This window comes from Neoarius graeffei, chromosome 7 (genome assembly GCF_027579695.1).
Source record: "Neoarius graeffei isolate fNeoGra1 chromosome 7, fNeoGra1.pri, whole genome shotgun sequence".
Taxonomy (NCBI): Eukaryota; Metazoa; Chordata; class Actinopteri; order Siluriformes; family Ariidae; genus Neoarius; species Neoarius graeffei.
This window is the reverse complement of record NC_083575.1, coordinates 23,211,475-23,229,937: the sequence shown is the minus strand read 5'-3', so window position 1 is coordinate 23,229,937 and position 18,463 is coordinate 23,211,475. Positions and strand designations below refer to the sequence as shown.

Below are 18,463 nucleotides of genomic sequence, written 5' to 3'. Positions count from 1 at the left end.
GGATAACAAGGTGAATAAAAAAAGGATTATATGAAGGGCCTCTCTCGGCTTCCGTATTGCATGCGACAAATACAGGTTCTTCTTCTTCTTCAAAGTCCACATGCACGAGCGCGTGCATGAAGTACAGCGCCTGCGCGTCCGCTTTTCTCCTTTGCATGATTACTGCGGGTGTCATATATCAAGCGGCTCTAATTTCACGCTGAAGCGTGGTCACCCAGACTTCAGTGCGACCGCTAGAGGTGAACACGAATCCTGTGTGTGTGTGTGTGTGTGTGGGACGGACTAGTCAGTCTGAACTCTTTTCCTCTCTCCCACACAGACACACACACACGTCTCCGCTTCTCGCGCTCCAGCGGAAACCGACTCCTCAGTCCTGCGCGTTTCCTCCCGGTTTTGTCATCTCTGAGTTTACAACCCTGAAAGAGGAATCTGTAAGTTTTAGTCTTCTAGTTTTTCAGAACCACTGAATCGAAAGAGTTGGAAGCAAAAAAAAAAAAAAATCAAAGGCTCAGAAGAAAAGAAGAAGATCCAGAGTGATGTGAGCCATCACACAGCTGGAACTCAGTCTAACTACTAATACTGAAACCCACCGCGACCTTTCAGACTCTTAAAGGGACCAGTTTTTCCGAGGCTGTTTATTGGTTTTGGAGTATTATGAATGGTACACGCACCGTCATGGAGCTCATTGCCAGCTCGAGAGGTGCGTGGTGAAGAACTGAGGAGCATCATGAAGGTCTTGACGCTTTGCGACGGCGCTGCTGCGGCCTGCGCGCTCCTGTGGAGCTTCTTGGGCTGCTGCTTGTTCTTCCAGAGCGGCCAGTGCGCTTTAGGGGACAACCATGTCCACTCGAGCTTCATTTACAGACGCTTGAGGAACCACGAGCGCAGAGAAATCCAAAGGGAGATCCTCTCCATCCTGGGTTTGCCCCATCGCCCGAAACCTTTCTCTCCGGCTAAGCAGGCATCCTCGGCTCCTCTCTTCATGCTCGATCTGTACAACGCCATGGCGACCGAGGAAGCAGAGGACGAGGACGCACTTCTGGAGAACACGGGCACTATGAACTCCGTGGGAACTTCGCGTAAAAGCGCTCCGTATGGATATTCCCGTGCGCCCGCGGCCTTGTCAAGTCAGAGTCCACCTCTGGCGACTTCACACGACGCAAACTTTCTCAACGATGCCGACATGGTCATGAGCTTTGTGAATCTGGGTAGGTATGCAGTCCATTACCTTACCAGAGGAAGCTGATCCAGAGAGGCTGGAAAGAGGTTCTGTTCCTGGAGCATGGATCTGAGCAGCGCATAACTTCTTTGAAGTTTGAGTGCCAAACTTTTTAAGGGTCTGAGAACACTAAAGAAAATCTCATCATCATCATCACACTTAGAACCTCACTGTAAATAAAAAAAAAAAAGGCTTAGACATGTCTTATTTAATTAAATACACTTAAAAGACATGTCTTGGGTCTACTGATTGAGTAGACGCGTGTTTTCTTGCATCCTCCATATACAGTACACCCACGTCTTCCTCGAAGACACTGAAGTATTATTTAAATACCCCGGTGTTTCATGTAAATACCTTAGACATGCTTTTTTTTTTAATGCAGTGCTGTTAGTCTGTTTATCCAGTGATATAATGCATCAACAAGCTACCATTTTTATACAGTACTGTGCAAACATGTAAAGAAATGCTGGAGAACAAAAATGGCTTAACAAAAAACAGCAGTAAGCCATAATAAATGAAACAGTCGATATTTGGTATGAGACACGGTTTTATTATAAGGAAATGAGCTGTAGGTTTTACTGAGCATCTTCCAGAACCAGTCACGGTTCTTGTGGACATGTTGACTGTCACACTCGCGTCTTAATTGTGCACCAAAACCCGGCAGCCTTCATTAGGTTTTCTTTTTTTAATCTGAAAAATGGCCTCTTATATATGTATGCTGCTCGGATACAAACTCCCCCCCCCCCCGCAACATTTAATTTTGTGCTGGAAAGCGAACATTTGGGACGCTAAAATGTTTTTGGACTGACTCAATAATGTAGAAGTCATAAAATAGAAATCTATAACAAAGTTTGGATGAAAAACAAACAAACAAAACGTAGGGGGCCTAAGGCTTTTGCACAGTACTGTGCGTATATATAGTGCTTAGCCCGAATACCTTGTACTACTGAAAGTGTAAAACTAAAGTCTGTGCTGAATCATATCAAAATATTCCATGCATGATATTTCCCTGGGGTGAACACGGTAGAAAACAATACATATCCAGATGTACCAGAGACCAGATGTACCGAGAAAGCACCTATCTTTACAAATAGAACTTTGTTCACAGTCTGTCTTGGCCTTCGTTAGTAGCATAACATTTTCCTTGGGGGGAAATGTGTGGATTGTAGGGGCGAGGGGTGGGATGGGGTGGGGTGGGGGCAGCAGCCACACAATACTTTACTATTGGTACTACTATTTTAGCATATGATTTAATTTGGCTGTATTCACTGTGGTGAAGCTGTGGAGCACTTTCAGAAACTTTCCAGGGGTTCTCAAAAGAAAAAAAATAAATCTTGCCACTAGAGATACCTGTAAGAAATTCTGTTTACCCCCACAAGTACAGATTTATTTTAAAACATAACCCAGCTGTTCAAATATGTAATAATATTGTGGTTATTTATTTGTGTCATAGAGCTTCCTTCCCCCCCGACCAAAAAAAGCTTGCCTTCAACACAACATATTAAGTCCAACTTGACGTTATTTGTAGGCAGACTTGTTTTCATGTTATTGAAATTCGACAATAAATAATAGCTTTCGATCGTGGTGGTTTGTGATTTCCATCACTGTAAGTAAATAAATAAATAAAATCACATATCCCACCAGCTTTGCTTCCCAGACCCCACTTTGTGAATCACTGGCTTATGCAATATCTTAATTTGCTTGTTCTTCATTTGTGAAATTTCCTACCCATCATTAATAAAATAAAATAAAAAAAACCCTCCCTGTTACAAAGATAGTCGATGATGATCAGTGTTTTGCTCCTAGCATTGTTTTAAGATAAATATACAGTAAATCATGTACTATATTATTATTATTATTATTATTACGCAGCAAGTCCTAATGTTGTTGATGCACATTATTAAATCTGTGAAACCTACTAACGGTCATGATAATTTGAATCATAATTATATGAACATGACTTGAATTACACTAAAATAATGAATAATTGAAATCCCTTAACATCTTTTATAAATCACCTTGATTACAGTGTGCTAAATGTATAAGTCCGTACTCTAAAAGCAACATAATGCTATGTCAAAGCAGCATCTATTCTTACATTTTTGACACCCTTTCATTTACAACGTATAGGCTAAACTATATGTAGCATGCCATTTAAATCTCCATAAACCATATGAAATAGAACAGCATAGTCTCTGGAAACTCAGAGACAATTACAGGTTAGAGAAGGGAAAGACACTGGCCTCTAAAGAGTATTATTATATCAGATAATTCAGTTCGACGTAGGATACGTAGACATGGTATGGTGTGGTGTGGTGTGCAGCGGGGTGAAAGCAGGAAGCATTAAATAAATTCTCTCGGACATGCTCAAGTGTTGTGTTGAATACATGCTATTAAGGCCCTGGTTTCTGGAATGTTGCGTGTTTTGAAAGAGTCACAGCGATATGCATGATTAAGACTGTAATGCTTCAGTAGCCATGACCCCTCTCACCCAGAAACTCCTGCAGACTTATCAAATGAATGTTTGACCTGTGAATAATTTGGCTTAATTATTTCCTGTTGTTAAAGGGGGGACAGGGTAGACCGAAACATTTACTAGGGTTGCCGTTTCTCGTGCCATAATTTATGAACATAAGTTCACGGTATTGCGTCATGAGAGCTTGAATTACTGAAATTGAGTTTTCGGAGCATGTGTTGTGCTTTTGTCAATTACTGTACTAAAAAGTTGTTAAATTGTCAAAAATAATAGAGGTTTTTGACATGAGCTGGGGAAAAAAAGCAGATTAAATTTCTGGCTGACCTTCTGAAACATTTCAGTTTAGGTAGCCCACAGGGAAAGACGTCACAATGACTATACTACATATGTTTTCACTTAGAATCATGAGGGCATGCCATGGACACAGTTCACTTCGAAAGAACAGGTCTTCTGATTTAGAGTGAGACGGAACCAACACTTTTTTTTAATCAGCGTATGCAGTTAAAAGCTGCTGTATTTCTTAACATCGTAATACACTATACTGACGTATTACCAACAGTTTATTTAGTACTGTATTTATAATTTTGATATCCTCTGAAAAGGAGTTATTAGAAATATTAAACATATTTGGCGGCGAATAAAATATGGCATTTCTGAGCAGTTCTGGCAGCCGAGCCTTCCCTAATAAAACATACTACGGAAACTTTGTGACAGGATATCACTACATTTTTCATGATTTTGATTAAACCTCTTTACATCTTTTTTTTTTCCAGTGAACAAACAGTACTGTAAAAATGAAGCTCAGCTTTTTAAAAAAAAAAAATCAATAACACTACATGTGTCACAAAATGGACATGCAACACAATACATATGGGCTCGAATCATGTCAAAGATTCAGAGGTTCACCGCTCAGAGTACAGATCCTGTTCCAAAAAGTTAGGCTTTAAATTAATCCTGTGAATTAAACCAGTACTGTCTGTGTCCTGACAGGCCCTGAACTCTGTTCTTAATTAGCAGGCCAGGCTTGAAGTTGAGCCTGAGCAGCTGGTATGACTCGGGCCTGACCTCTGACCTCTTCCTGTTAAGTAGCCATAGACTTTCACTATAGATAAATTATCAGAGAAAGAGTGCTGCGTTATATCACTGACACTATGGAGCAACAATACTGTCTCCTTAGTTATCACTTTGCACTCTTATTTTAGGCCTTGTATATAGCTGTATGGATGATTTCACTGCTTTTAAGCGTGATAGCAACCACGACTGTAGTGTACTAAGACACAAACATCTGGTTGTTTAGATTGTAGATATTTGGAATGGTCCAAATTGATAAAGTCTATAAATCAGGGATGTTGTGTCTAAAGCTCTGGCTGTACTTTTATACCATTTTAGTGTTATGAGTTTAGGAAAACATTAAATCTTTAACAGAGGCATGTTTTTAAATATCTTTTCAGCGTCGGAACATCTTATCATCAATGGAACGTGTGTGTACTTTAAACATAATTAAAAAGTAAGCATACGTGAGGTAAAATATGTGAAATATGTTGATATTGCCAGCCTGTCGAAAAGAACAAACACTATCTTATGGACTTGTCTATGCTGAAGGGCCTGTTAGTGAAGGCCTGTTTTGCTTAACGGTTAGTGGTGGGTTTCCCAAAAACATCGTAGCACAAAGATCATCGTTAAAGGAGAACCGAAGGCAGATTTTTTATTATCAAAATTCTATTTATCTCATTTTAAATATAGGAATACATTTTTGATAGCTATTTTGTCACTGCTGTAGCAAGTTATGAGTGTTTGAAATACGCTCTGTAATATATCAGTCCATATGTCAAAGCAATGGCCGTAAATGAGATTCGTTGAGACCTGTGCGAGACGTCGTAGGACGGAAGTAAAATGTACAGCGGAAATCAGCGACCAACATCTGCCAACGTTGTCAAAAGACGCGCGCGCCCTCTTTCGAACGCTGACGTAATCAAGCCGGAAGTTTTGTTTGTTTTGATAACAATCAGGAAAGTTTGAAAAAAGTCGGCAGTAATCATCATTTAAACTCGTTTTTTTGTGCAATATTTCGTTTGGAAAAGAGTTTTCAAAATGGTGGCATTGACACCTGGCTGACACTTCACGTTTCGAAGTCTCGCACAAGTCTGGTGAAGATTGCGCGGATAAGCGACGCCTGCCGTGGACCAAACGAACTAAATTCAACATGGCTGAAAACCGAATAGGCCGATAAGTATAATATTTAATTGCAAATAGTTGCCAATACAAGTCACGATATAAGGTTACTAAAACCGAAAACGTAATTGAATAACACGTTAATTAAGAAATAAAGCAAGTTTAAAAATGACTTCAGTTCTCCTTTAAATGGTAGAGCGAGCATCATAATGAACACTCTCTCTCCTAGTTAAGGTTCTTAGCGTTAAGAGGCTTTTGGGAAACCCACCCCAGATCGTTCATCATGCTGAAAGAATACTGAAAGCTCACAGCAGAGGCCCAGTACTAATAAAAACATTACCCCTGCTTATTTGACTAATTTAATGGACTAGAGATTTTTTTTCCTTTCATCTAAATGTTTAGATTTTGAAATTTGAACGATGGCCATTTAAAGGAAGCATCTGTTAACACATCACGTGTGAGACAATATCCTGCCCCTCCAGAAGAGACCTCTTGATCTTGAGTTCTGTACCGTTTTTTCCAACGTTTTTCCGCTCCTCTGTTTTGCAGTGGAGAGAGACAGGGATTTTTCCCACCAGAGGAGACACTATAAAGAGTTCCGTTTTGACCTAACTCAAATTCCGGATGGGGAGGCTGTAACAGCAGCAGAGTTTCGCATCTATAAAGATCGCAGTCATGGGAGATATGAAAACGTCACACTAAAGGTCTCCATATATCAGGTGACCAAGGAATATCAAAACAGGTGTGTACAGAACACACACACACACACACACACACACACACACACATATATACGTGCTACTTCTTGAGAGTGCATTTAACAATATTTTACTTGACTGGGTCAAGCTTTCTGTCTTACTGGGCCACAGATGACATGGTTATGGAACTTGCTACTAGATTTAGGGCATAAAACATTCTTATTTCCTTCTTGAGAAAGAAACAGGATGCAAACCTTCATTCATATTCCCAGCCCTGGTCATCACAGTCATCCAACACCACTGTCTGGACTAAATTTTCTAACCATTCGGCCTTACATTTTTTCCATTAGTCTTTTAAGACCATGGCTGCTCTGTAAAACACTTTAGGTAGGCAATCAGGCAGAAAATAAAAGCACATCCTGTTTACGCTAGTGTGTGCCTGGAGTCTGTCTGGAGTCTTCTCTAGTGGTGATTAAACAGCATGTTTCAGGAAGTTTTAAGAGCATAATTTGTCACCATTGAAATACTGACCTGTCTTTGCCCACACGTGTCGGCTAATATACTGTTTCTCGGAAAATTCATAAAAAAAAGAGGTGAACAAAAGCAAGCAATTCATACATTTGGTAAAATTTGAACTCTGACTACTTGTAAAATGTACCCAATGTATAGAATCTGCTTTTTTTTCCCCCCACAAGTAGAACGATTTATTGTAGTCGGTTTACCTTGCTTCTATTGCTACAATTTTTTTTTTTAAATGCTGAAAAATTTCTAAATGAGTGGCAGGTCATGTCAGTTTGTATTTCACAAGCAAAATCTTTCCTAATACACTGCTACAAAAATATATGTTGACTATATATTGTATATAATGTTTTTTGTATGGGTCACAAATTATACAAGTCATAGAAGATGGATTCGAACACAAAAGATTAGTATTGTGCTATACAGGCTTTATAAAAACAGTGTCTCACTGTGGACTCGCTGAAACGCTGAAGCATGGCAGGATAGTGAAGAATACACAGTCATAATTAATGGGCGAGTGGAGGACAGTTCCATACCGAAACACTACTCAGAAGAGGGTTAGAAGCAGCTGTGCTTATGTACTTTATCTAATCTGTCGGCTCACGGTCATTCAAGGCCTGCGCCAAACTCTTTGGCTGTGTAGATTTTTTTTGTGTTTCTTTGTTTTAGGCAAAAGGGAGACCATGCATGTGTTATGAAGCAGATGGTGTTATTAGCTCGCCTTCCATTCGGACCCTGCGCCGCCTCACTCTCACCATGTTCTCTGATAAAACCCAGAGATCAAAGGTTTCCATTAACAGGCCATTTGCAAGTTTCCCCTATATATAAGTCTCGGAGGCCCATTTGGTTATCGTTTTTGATATATCCCTACCACTTTGTCAGACGACTCGTTTCAAGGCTGTCTGCTTTTAATAATGACCTCCAAGAGAGAAGTGTCACATCCAGACAGAGTGCCAACTAACCCACCTGTCACATTTACAGTCATCATGCTCTGGAAAAGAAAGCTGTTACGCATTTTTAAGTCATATAAGGCCAGACCATAGACACAGCCTATGCCTATCAATGGAGAGGTACTGTATGCATCTCCTGGGATTCTGATAAGGTGGTTTAAAGCAGCCATGGCCATCAAAGGACTACTGCTAGTCTGTTCAGCTTTTATGAGCAATCGTAATGCTCACTGCATTAGTCTTTAGGATGATTTTGCTTTTGATAAATGGATTTTCACAATTCAGCACCCAGTTCTTAACATCTGAACTGAAGTAATGCCAACAATAAGAGTGCTCTGTGGTTGCTCTTTAAAAATGTGTTAAAAACTGGATTAAGATAAAAGATAAAGGGATCATGTGGGGAAAATAACTTTAGTATAACCAAACCTTTTGGATTCGGATGTTTATGTTAAAGGTAAAAAAAAAAAAGTAAAGGACGGTCAAAGAAGAGCAAAGTCTACAAAGAACTGTTTGTGGTATGATTAGAAGTGTGTGTGTGGCATGTCAGGGCCTGTTACTGTCTCTGATCAGCTTTGTTTTGTGACTTGTCTTCTCATGGTGTGTGGCCCACAGACTGTTTTGGAACATCAGACAATTAGGTTAAATGGAATTGCTGGTGCATGATATTGATGCCAAGATGACAAAGGAATGTCTGGAAAAAAGATTCATATTGAAGCTTGCATTTGGAAGTGGTTATTGGATCATGCAAGCCGCTTATGACCACAATTTAGAAGAGCTATTCTCACAGCTGTACTCTGAATTTGTTATTTAGGGATGCAGAGACTTTTTTGCTTGATTCGAAGAAAATCCGTGCCTCGGATGGAGGATGGCTGGTGTTCGACATCACAGCCACCAGTAACCACTGGGTGCTTAACCCACAGCAGAACATGGGCCTTCAGCTCTGTGTAGAGACCATGGACGGTAAGGAAGTGACACGGATGTTATTTGTAGCCGATCTAAGAAATAACGGATGCACTGTAAAAGTGATCAAATTCGATTGTCCGTGCCTAGTGGCACTGAAATTCAGTACTCGTTATATGTACTCATGCATCTAGAATGAAACTTTTTTTAAAAATTCTCATTATGGGTGGGAAAAAAATTCTCTACCTCAGGCTCCTGGGATAAGAAGATTTTATGTCTGGACTATTCATCATTTATGGGTTAGTAGGTTCAACAAGCAGAAAAACAAAAGAAAAACCCTGCTGTATATTAGCTATAGCAAAACAGTCTTCGTTTGGTATGTAGCCATGTTTAAACTTGTGTGACGCACCTCCATACTGTATCTATATTGGACAGTTCAGATTCACACCGCCTGCTGCACCACACACATCGACCAAGACACAACCTGGCTGATACTAGAACTGTTTTTTAATGGGGCAGGTTAATTAGCGTGCCCAGATGGTGATTTTTTTCCTTTTTTTATTTCAGAATCACAAGGTTTGTGGAAACATTGACGAAAATAAAGCTTGGTGCAAAGCCATAATACAACACTCTTGCTTACTACACACAGTCAGCTCATGGTTAAACATCTCAAGAGACACTCGTGTGAGGAAAGAAGCAAATTTGGCTCGTAGCTGAAATGTCGGCCAAAGACTTGCTGACTTTTTTGAGGGCACAAACACAGCATGCTACATAAGAAACATTGTTCGGAGTAGATGATACTCATGTGCTCATATTTCTTTAACCTGCTTGTACAAATTCTTACATTAATGACCACTTTTAAACCCAGTCAGCTTCCAAGCAACCAAAATAAGGGTCTTTCCACATGGGTTAGCTTATGGATTTGATTTGTCTACTACGGAATAATAAGTTAAGAGTTTCAAGGTTTTTTTTTTCTTTACAGTACCGGAATTTGAGATTACACTGGGTTAGTTTACGTCAAGTAATGCTGTCTGTTGTGAATTTCTTGATTAAATTGGATTATTCAGTCCTTAATTAATGTGAACTGCATGGTAGCATATTTTCCGTCAAACAAAAATAAGTTACATTAAGCGCATATAGATAAAAATAGTATTCTCAGTGAACTCTCCGAACCTACTCAGATTGTTTGTGTCTTTTGTTTGACATTGTCAATCATTTTTCACATGTTCACCAAACCATGTTTGTTTCCTATTGAGTGCTTGTATCTTGCTCCTGGCTTAAATGGTGCATGGCACAAAGCCATTGTTTACCATAAATCTAACACAGCTTATTTATGTTTGTAGCCAAATTAAGTTGCATAAATACGTCCATCTACAGACGGTTATTGAAGTATAAATAAAATATATGCTTACTGTTGGTCAGCATGTTAACCATATCTATGCTGCGGAAAAAGCTATTTTAAACATGTTCATCTGTTCAATTTATACTGTAGGTCGAAGCATCAACATGAAATCCGCTGGGATCATTGGCAGGAGTGGGCCGCAGTCCAAGCAGCCTTTTCTTGTGGCATTTTTCAAAGCCAGCGAAGTGTTGCTGCGCTCTGTAAGGGCTACAGGAGGGAAGAGAAAGAATCCTAGCAGAAACAAAGGCAGAAGTCAACCAAAAACCTCACAGGCTTCCAGGATTGGAGGTATGATATAATAGGAAACATGCATCTAGGCAATACGATCTACTTTGAATATGGATTAAACTTCACACACTTCTGTAAATGCTTAGGTAACTAGGATAGTTCTTGCCTAATGTCATTTTCTTTTGGGGGTGGGAGAACACCTTCTAGAGACGAAGTGCTCATAAGGGTTGGCCACTGAGCCCACCCGTGCAGGAGTAGACTAAACAACAGTAAATGACTATGCTAGCGTTTGAACACTGATGGTGGGTTTTGGTTGCGTTTATCTAGATCAAAACATCAGTGAACAGAAGCAGGCCTGCAAGAAGCATGAGCTTTATGTCAGCTTCCGTGAATTAGGATGGCAGGTAGGGGACATGCATCAGAGAAACGGAGATGAACAGAAATTTGGAATATTCTATGATTATCAGTGATTTTTTTCTTTTTCTTAAGGTAGCATGTTATGTTCTCACTCTGCCATTCTGCCTCTTTTTCAAGGACTGGATAATTGCACCCGAGGGCTATGCAGCATTTTACTGTGATGGAGAATGCTCATTCCCCCTCAATGCACATATGAATGCAACAAATCATGCGATTGTGCAAACTCTGGTCAGTATAATTAACAGTTATTCCACGAAATCGAGTCGTACATGAGCTGATAGCTGATAAGGCAAATAGCGCCGAGTTGGCTATAAGCTATGTACGACGAGATTGAGTGGAATAACTTTCATTCGATCCACATTCACTGGATTTTGAGAAACAGAGCATTTTTATTTTGATTTTTTTGCAAATTCAGTAAATAAAAACTTTGTACAAAATATCCGACAAGATCATTTCCGCTTAGAATGTAAACAAACTGGCGAAATGACTAGCAATTTGTGAAAAATGCTATAATAATTTTTGAAAAAAAAGATACAGCCTTACCATCAAATACTTTCATTCCATATTTTGCTGCTTTTTTTGTATTTTTGGGGTTTTGTTTTCGAGTAGCCTGGCTAACACGACTTCAAAGCTCTCCGAGCTATTGGTCTGGCCAAGAAATTAAGCCCAACCGTTTCCCAGAGCCCGTGGTTGACCCGCCTCCCTGAAATGCCTCAGTTTGCTACTGGTTGAAGCCAGAAAAGGCTGTGACGAAGCTTAAACCAATCACATCACTCTTTCCTCTGACGTATGCGACGCGACGGGGCTAACTGGTAGATTAAACTCTTACCGAAGCCGGTCGGGAGCAAGGCGAAAACGTCCTTCCTTTCAATAAATACCTCCAGGGCTGCTCTTTGCTCCGTTTTCAATGAGAACTTCCCGTTGAATGCTTTCAATACAGCATCTATGCGTAATAGATGCGGAAGCGTGAATGAAGCGCTTCCGGCATAGATTCTGTAAACAATCTATGGCTTCCGGTCGCAGTTCTACTACGTCAGTGCCTTGAACATGCCTCTACCCAGGGCCGTTGGAGATGCTCAAAGTTGATTGGTTCCCGATTTTTCGGGAGCTTGGAAGAGTTGGAGATAGCTTGCCTAGCCAGACTAAGCTCGCAACAGGCCCTCGTGTTGCGTCACGCTTAGGATGGGCGGGCCCAGGCTAGTTTTCGAGTAGAGTTTTTATTTCGTCCTCAGTTGGTTCAGTAGCGCGCTGCCATTTTCTTCTTCTTCTGGGTTTTTTTTGGCAGTTGGCAAACCAACTTAAAAGGTGCATTACCGCCACCACCTGGGCTGGAGTGTGGAACAGGAGATATTGGGGGAGAAAAAAAAATATTCTTTTAGCTATTTTTGTTTCTTTTAAATACTTGATATCAAAGTGATATATCTGACTTGATGCGCTCCACCATTTTGTTTTTCTCTACTCACGGTATATGAGCTGATAGCCTAGTTGAGTAGCCAATCAGAGTTGGGATTGCTCATATCCAGTGAATGTGGATAGGATAAGGTCATATATACTATACAGAATGTAGCATGTGTCCTAATTACACAGTTAAGCCTGATATCAGTGACATGTCATTTCTATTTAGTAATGTTTCTGCAAAAACTGAATTAATTTTCTTGACCTTCCATTCAGGTCCACCTCATGTTTCCTGATAATGTGCCAAAGCCTTGTTGTGCACCAACCAAGCTGAACGCAATATCTGTGCTATACTTTGATGACAGCTCAAACGTAATTCTGAAAAAATACCGCAATATGGTCGTCAGGTCTTGTGGGTGCCATTGAAGTCCGTATATTTTGGGGCTTGCTTTCTGAAGACACCTCAGCCCTTGGTTTGCGATACATCACACTGTCAGTGAGGTTTATACATCAAGTTTGTTTTAATTGGAGACTCCAGAGTATTTTTTTAAACCTGCCACTTCTATAATATTGCTGGAATAAGACATACCAGATCGATAGTTTTGAGATTTACAATGGTGTACAGTGTTATGTATATATTAGCTCATGAATGTGCTTATTTATTTGGCTTTATTTTGAAATAATAGAAGACTCATTGAACATTTACCACTTGCAGATAATAAATGCTGTTTACTAAAAACGTGTTTGAGGCCAGTCAAGTAAGCAGCAGCTATGATTTCCCCTTTGATAATGAACAATATTTCTGGTGATTTTAAATGCCGGAGTTTTGATTCCTTTCAGACTTTACATGCATTTATATTAGTAATTTGAATAATATATATATTTTTTGCAAAATATTTCATTTATTGTATTAGGACAATGTTAATGTGTTATTAAAATGTTTTCAAAAAATGCTATTGAAATTTTTTTTTTTTCTACATGATCTCTTCAGTCATCCTTTGTCTTTATTCTGCATTATCAGCTTTACAGCATGTAGCAACTTTTTCCATACAAGGTCTTATACACTTATAAATTGTATTTGTGCTCCCATGAACAAATAATTTCACTTAGATGGCTTGCACGTCCCAAAAACTGCATTACCACATATTTCAAGCTAGTGTCTTATGTTATGCTTACATCAAAACTCACATTCATTGCTGTCTATCTGTACCTGTATGACTGTTAAACCATCATCCAAAACCAGCTATCCGACATCACCCAGAAGAGGATGGTTTACCTTTTAACTCGGATTCCTTTCAAGGTTTGTCCCAGGGAATTTTTCCTTGCTTGAGCTCACTCATCAAGGGTTTAGATCCAGATTGCTGTAAAGCTGCTTTGTGGTAATGTATATTGCTACACACACAAGTTCAACTGAATTTTATAATCTATGCAGTTTTGGTGTCATCAGCAAACATTTGGAGGAAATTCTTGTCAACTGCACAAGAAACTGTTTGAATTTACACACCATTTCAAAACTGTTTGAATCAAACCTTTCTATATGCCTATAACAATCTCAAATAAATCATACTGAACTAAAAGGGCACTCAGTAACGTGCATACCTCCGCCAAGCCACATTCAAATTTGCATCAAAATCTAATCAATTGATCCTTGGCCCACCTTGCCTCAAAATTTCATCAAAATTTGTTCATTACTTTTTGAGTTATGTTGGGAACAGAATCTCATCTCATCTCATTATCTCTAGCCGCGTTATCCTTCTACAGGGTCGCAGGCAAGTTGGAGCCTATCCCAGCTGACTACGGGCGAAAGGCGGGGTACACCCTGGACAAGTCGCCAGGTCATCACAGGGCTGACACATAGACAACCATTCACACTCACACCTACGGTCAATTTAGAGTCACCAGTTAACCTAACCTGCATGTCTTTGGACTGTGGGGGAAACCGGAGCACCCGGAGGAAACCCACGCGGACACGGGGAGAACATGCAAACTCCACACAGAAAGGCCCTTGCCGGCCCCGGGGCTCGAACCCAGGACCTTCTTGCTGTGAGGCGACAGCGCTAACCACTACACCACCGTGCCGCCCCTGGGAACAGAATAAATAAATAAATAAATCCTGGATCTGCATACATATCTGGATTTGCATCAAAATCTAATCAGTTGTTCCTTGCCCTATAGCTCACCCTTCCTCGAAATTTCATTAAAACCTGCTCACTATTTTGAGTTATGTTGGGAACAGGCAAATAAACAGTCGGAGGCGAAAACATAACCTCCTCCAACAAAGTTGGCTAAGGTAATTATGCTACAACAATAAATTATACTTGTGTTCTGTCTTACAATTTTAGGATTTTAATACAGAGCCAGGGCGGCACGGTGGTGTAGTGGTTAGCGCTGTCGCCTCACAGCAAGAAGGTCCAGGTTTGAGCCCCGTGGCCGGCGAGGGCCTTTCTGTGTGGAGTTTGCATGTTCTCCCCGTGTCCGCGTGGGTTTCCTCCGGGTGCTCCGGTTTCCCCCACAGTCCAAAGACATGCAGGTTAGGTTAACTGGTGACTCTAAATTGACCGTAGGTGTGAATGTGAGTGTGAATGGTTGTCTGTGTCTATGTGTCAGCCCTGTGATGACCTGGCGACTTGTCCAGGGTGTACCCCGCCTTTCGCCCGTAGTCAGCTGGGATAGGCTGCAACTTGCCTGCGACCCTGTAGAACAGGATAAAGCGGCTAGAGATAATGAGATGAGATGAGATACAGAGCCAATAATTAAGCAATATTTCACTCAAACAGCTCAGATACATTCAGTGAAATTAAAACAAGAATGCTGGGTGGTACGGTGGTGTAGTGGTTAGCACTGTCGCCTCACAGCAAGAAGTTCCGGGCTTGAGCCCAGTGGCCAACGAGGGCCTTTCTGTGTGGAGTCTGCATGTTGTCCGCATGGGTTTGCTCCGGTTTCATCCAAAGGCATGCAGGTTAGGCTAATTGGTGGCTCGAAATTGACCGTAGGTGTGAATGGTTGTGTGTCTCTATGTGTTAGCCCTTCGATGACCTGGAGACTTGTCCAGGGTGTACCCTGCCTCTCGCCCATAGTCAGCTGGGATAGGCTCCTGTGACCCTGTAGGACAGGATAAGTGGCTACAGATAATGGATGGATGATGACGATTCTTTGTAATGCAATACAAGAAAAAAAATGAATTTTGGTATCAAAAATCATATGGATGCTTATTCTGAGGGTTTTAAATATTTTACAATCATTAAGGTATGAACAATTATATAGTCGAATTTCTTATTTTGGGTTGAACTAATGCTTATACATTTGTGACCTTGAAAATGAAACCCAAATGAACACTTCCCCCCTCAAACTGGAAGTCTGACTCCAACAGTAAGGTTTCCTAAACCACAAGTTCAGCGTATGATGATGTCTCAAACATAGCTGCTCATGCTATAAAATATCACTTCACTATTTAAATGAGTTGATAGTAGTATTTACTTTATAACAATCAACACTGACACATTAGTTGGATAAATCTATAATACTGGCCAGAGAGTGTGCTCTTGAAATGCATCATTAACTCACGATCACTAATATTAGCTGGCTAGCTTGCTGGTGCCCAAGATTTATTCCATTTTGTCGCTCGAACACTGCAAGCTTAAAAATGATGCAATTCCTAGTTCAGACTTTCTAATTTAACTCAAATGCAGCATTATTCCCTCACCATACCAATTATCTTCAAATCTAGCGAGTATGTGTCCACATCTCTATTTGAGCCTTGGCTTTACTTCAAACCAAATAGATTAGATTAGATTTTAATATACAGTTGTGGTCAGAAGTTTATGTACACTCATCACAGACATGAATGTTATGGCAATATTGGGCTTTCTATGATTTCTTTGAACTGTTCTTTTTCTGAGGAAAAATAATTGTACATCATTAAGCTTCAATAGAAAAACAAACAAGAACTTTGGTGCACACCTTTTAATTTTTTTTTTTTTTGGTTTTATGAAATCAACACGGGGTCAAACTTATGCATATAGAGTAAAAGATATCCATAGACCCACGTCAATTATTAATTCAATAGTGCTGAAAGCTCCAAAAATATTTTAACTGGCCAAGGCCTCTTAACTTCCTGTTAGTGGTTATGATTGACTACAGCTTGTGTGCCAACATAAAAAGGGTTTGTTTGACAGCATTTGTTGGATTGACCAACACACAGTACAACACCATTATCCAAGGAGCTCAGTGCAGACCTGAGAAAGAGAAACGTCACTTAGAGCCATTTCTAGGCTGCAGATTCCAAGATGATCAGTTCAAACTACAGGTAGTCGTCGACTTACGACTGCGTTTGGTTACGACTGACCGGTCGTAAACCGATCTGGTTGTAAGTCGGCCTATGTTAAATGAACGTAAGTATATTGTGATGTGTAATGATATTGTAATCATCTTAAAGTCTTATTTTATCAACATTTTCTTATTTCATTACCTTGGCTCATTATTTGGTTTAAGTCAAACACTGCATACTACACTGCGTACAGTACAATTCGTTTAATATGTGCAAAACAAAAAATACGAAATACAGGTGTGAAAAATAGAAAACATTTTAGTTTGAAACATACCAAAATACAAATGTAAAACATAGCAAAATACAAAACTTAGTGACCGCTGGCATCACTGGTGTTTGGCTGTGGGTTGTCTATGTCATCATCAGCTGTTGCAGCGCTCGGGCTGGTGGGAGGATTTGCTTGTTTCATAAACCAGGAGCTGGGGCGGAAACTGTTGTACGCGGCGAAAGGCTGGATGCTGGGTGCTGCCAGGAGCTGGGGCGGAAACTGTCGTACGCTCAGCTAGCTCAGCTGGGAAACACTTGCCAGTCATAACCAGACGGTCGTAAAGTCGATCGGTCGTAAGTTGCATAGGTCATAAGTCGACGACTACCTGTATTGTATAATACTGTATATTAGTACAAGTTATTGGGAGGTGTAGCCACTGTGCCAAGGTCAGGAAGAAGACCCAAACTGTCACCTTCAATTGGTTTGGATGGTCAGGAACAACCCAGGAACCATCAAGGCACAGGCTGTCATGAACTGGAAGCTGCTGGAACACCATTGTTACCATTAAACGAGTTTTATATTTGTCATGGACTGAGAGGCTGCCATCCAACAAAGAAGCCCCTGCTCCAAAATAAACACCTTCAAACTTGACTAAAGTTTGCCGCTAACCACATGGACAAAGGAAAAAGCCTTCTGGAGGAAACCTTGATGGTCAGATGAGACAAGAATTGAGTTGTTTCACCACAATGTCCAGAGGTACAGAGGAAAACTGTAACAACTGTTAAGCATGGTAGTGGTAGCACCATGCTCTGGGGCTGTTTTGCTGCCAGTGAGACTGGTGCATTGCACAAAATGATGGAATAATGGACAACTACTCTTCAGCACAACCTCAGACCATCAGCTAGACAGGTTGAAACTTGGACACAATTGGGTGTTTCAACAGGACAGTGACCCCAAATATATAGACCCCTTGCACATGACATCATGCATCACATGATAATTTCTCCAGGGGTGCAACCAGACACTGTCTTTCCTGAAAGCGCGGCTTAATCTGTCTTAAATATGGTTTATTTTTGCACCATTTTTAGTTGTTCAAACAGAGAAGATAAAAGGTATTACCGTCTCCCTGGAACTTTGTCTTGAACTACTGATTGTGGCTGAGGAACATGACTTGGGCATTTCTTTAGAAAGGAAATATCTCTGATCTGGGAGTAGGAGATTTTTTTCTTCAAAGCAGTAGGAAGAACCCAGTATGCCTTTTTATCTGTAACTGTCAGTGAATCCCTTTCTTTCACTCCAACTTTGAGCCCACAACAACAATGCTCTGTGAGAACCAGTGGCGGCTGGTAGTCTTTCAAACAGGGGAGGCTGGTCGGTTACGATATTTCCAGATTTTAAAAGAAAAAACACATCAATTTTGCCCATACTCTTGCCTCTGATCTGGCTGATTGTTGGCAGCGTCACAAACTGTGAAATAACAGGTTCTTTTGGCCCATTAGCCTACTGTCCAATATACATGATGGTGGTGTTGGGGGGAGGGGGGGTATATTTTCAC

General features: G+C 40.5%; 1 protein-coding gene across 1 annotated transcript; it reads left to right on the top strand.

Annotated features, from left to right (window-relative positions):
- The first annotated feature begins 339 nt into the window (after nt 1-339).
- bmp5 (bone morphogenetic protein 5) lies at nt 340-13,274 on the top strand. The gene is made up of 7 exons (XM_060924611.1): nt 340-1,208; nt 6,417-6,609; nt 8,843-8,991; nt 10,424-10,621; nt 10,889-10,965; nt 11,096-11,206; nt 12,650-13,274. Exons 1-7 carry the CDS (start codon nt 659-661, stop codon nt 12,797-12,799), a joined length of 1,428 nt encoding a protein of 475 aa, XP_060780594.1. The 5' UTR covers nt 340-658; the 3' UTR covers nt 12,800-13,274.
- Nucleotides 13,275-18,463: the final 5,189 nt, after the last annotated feature.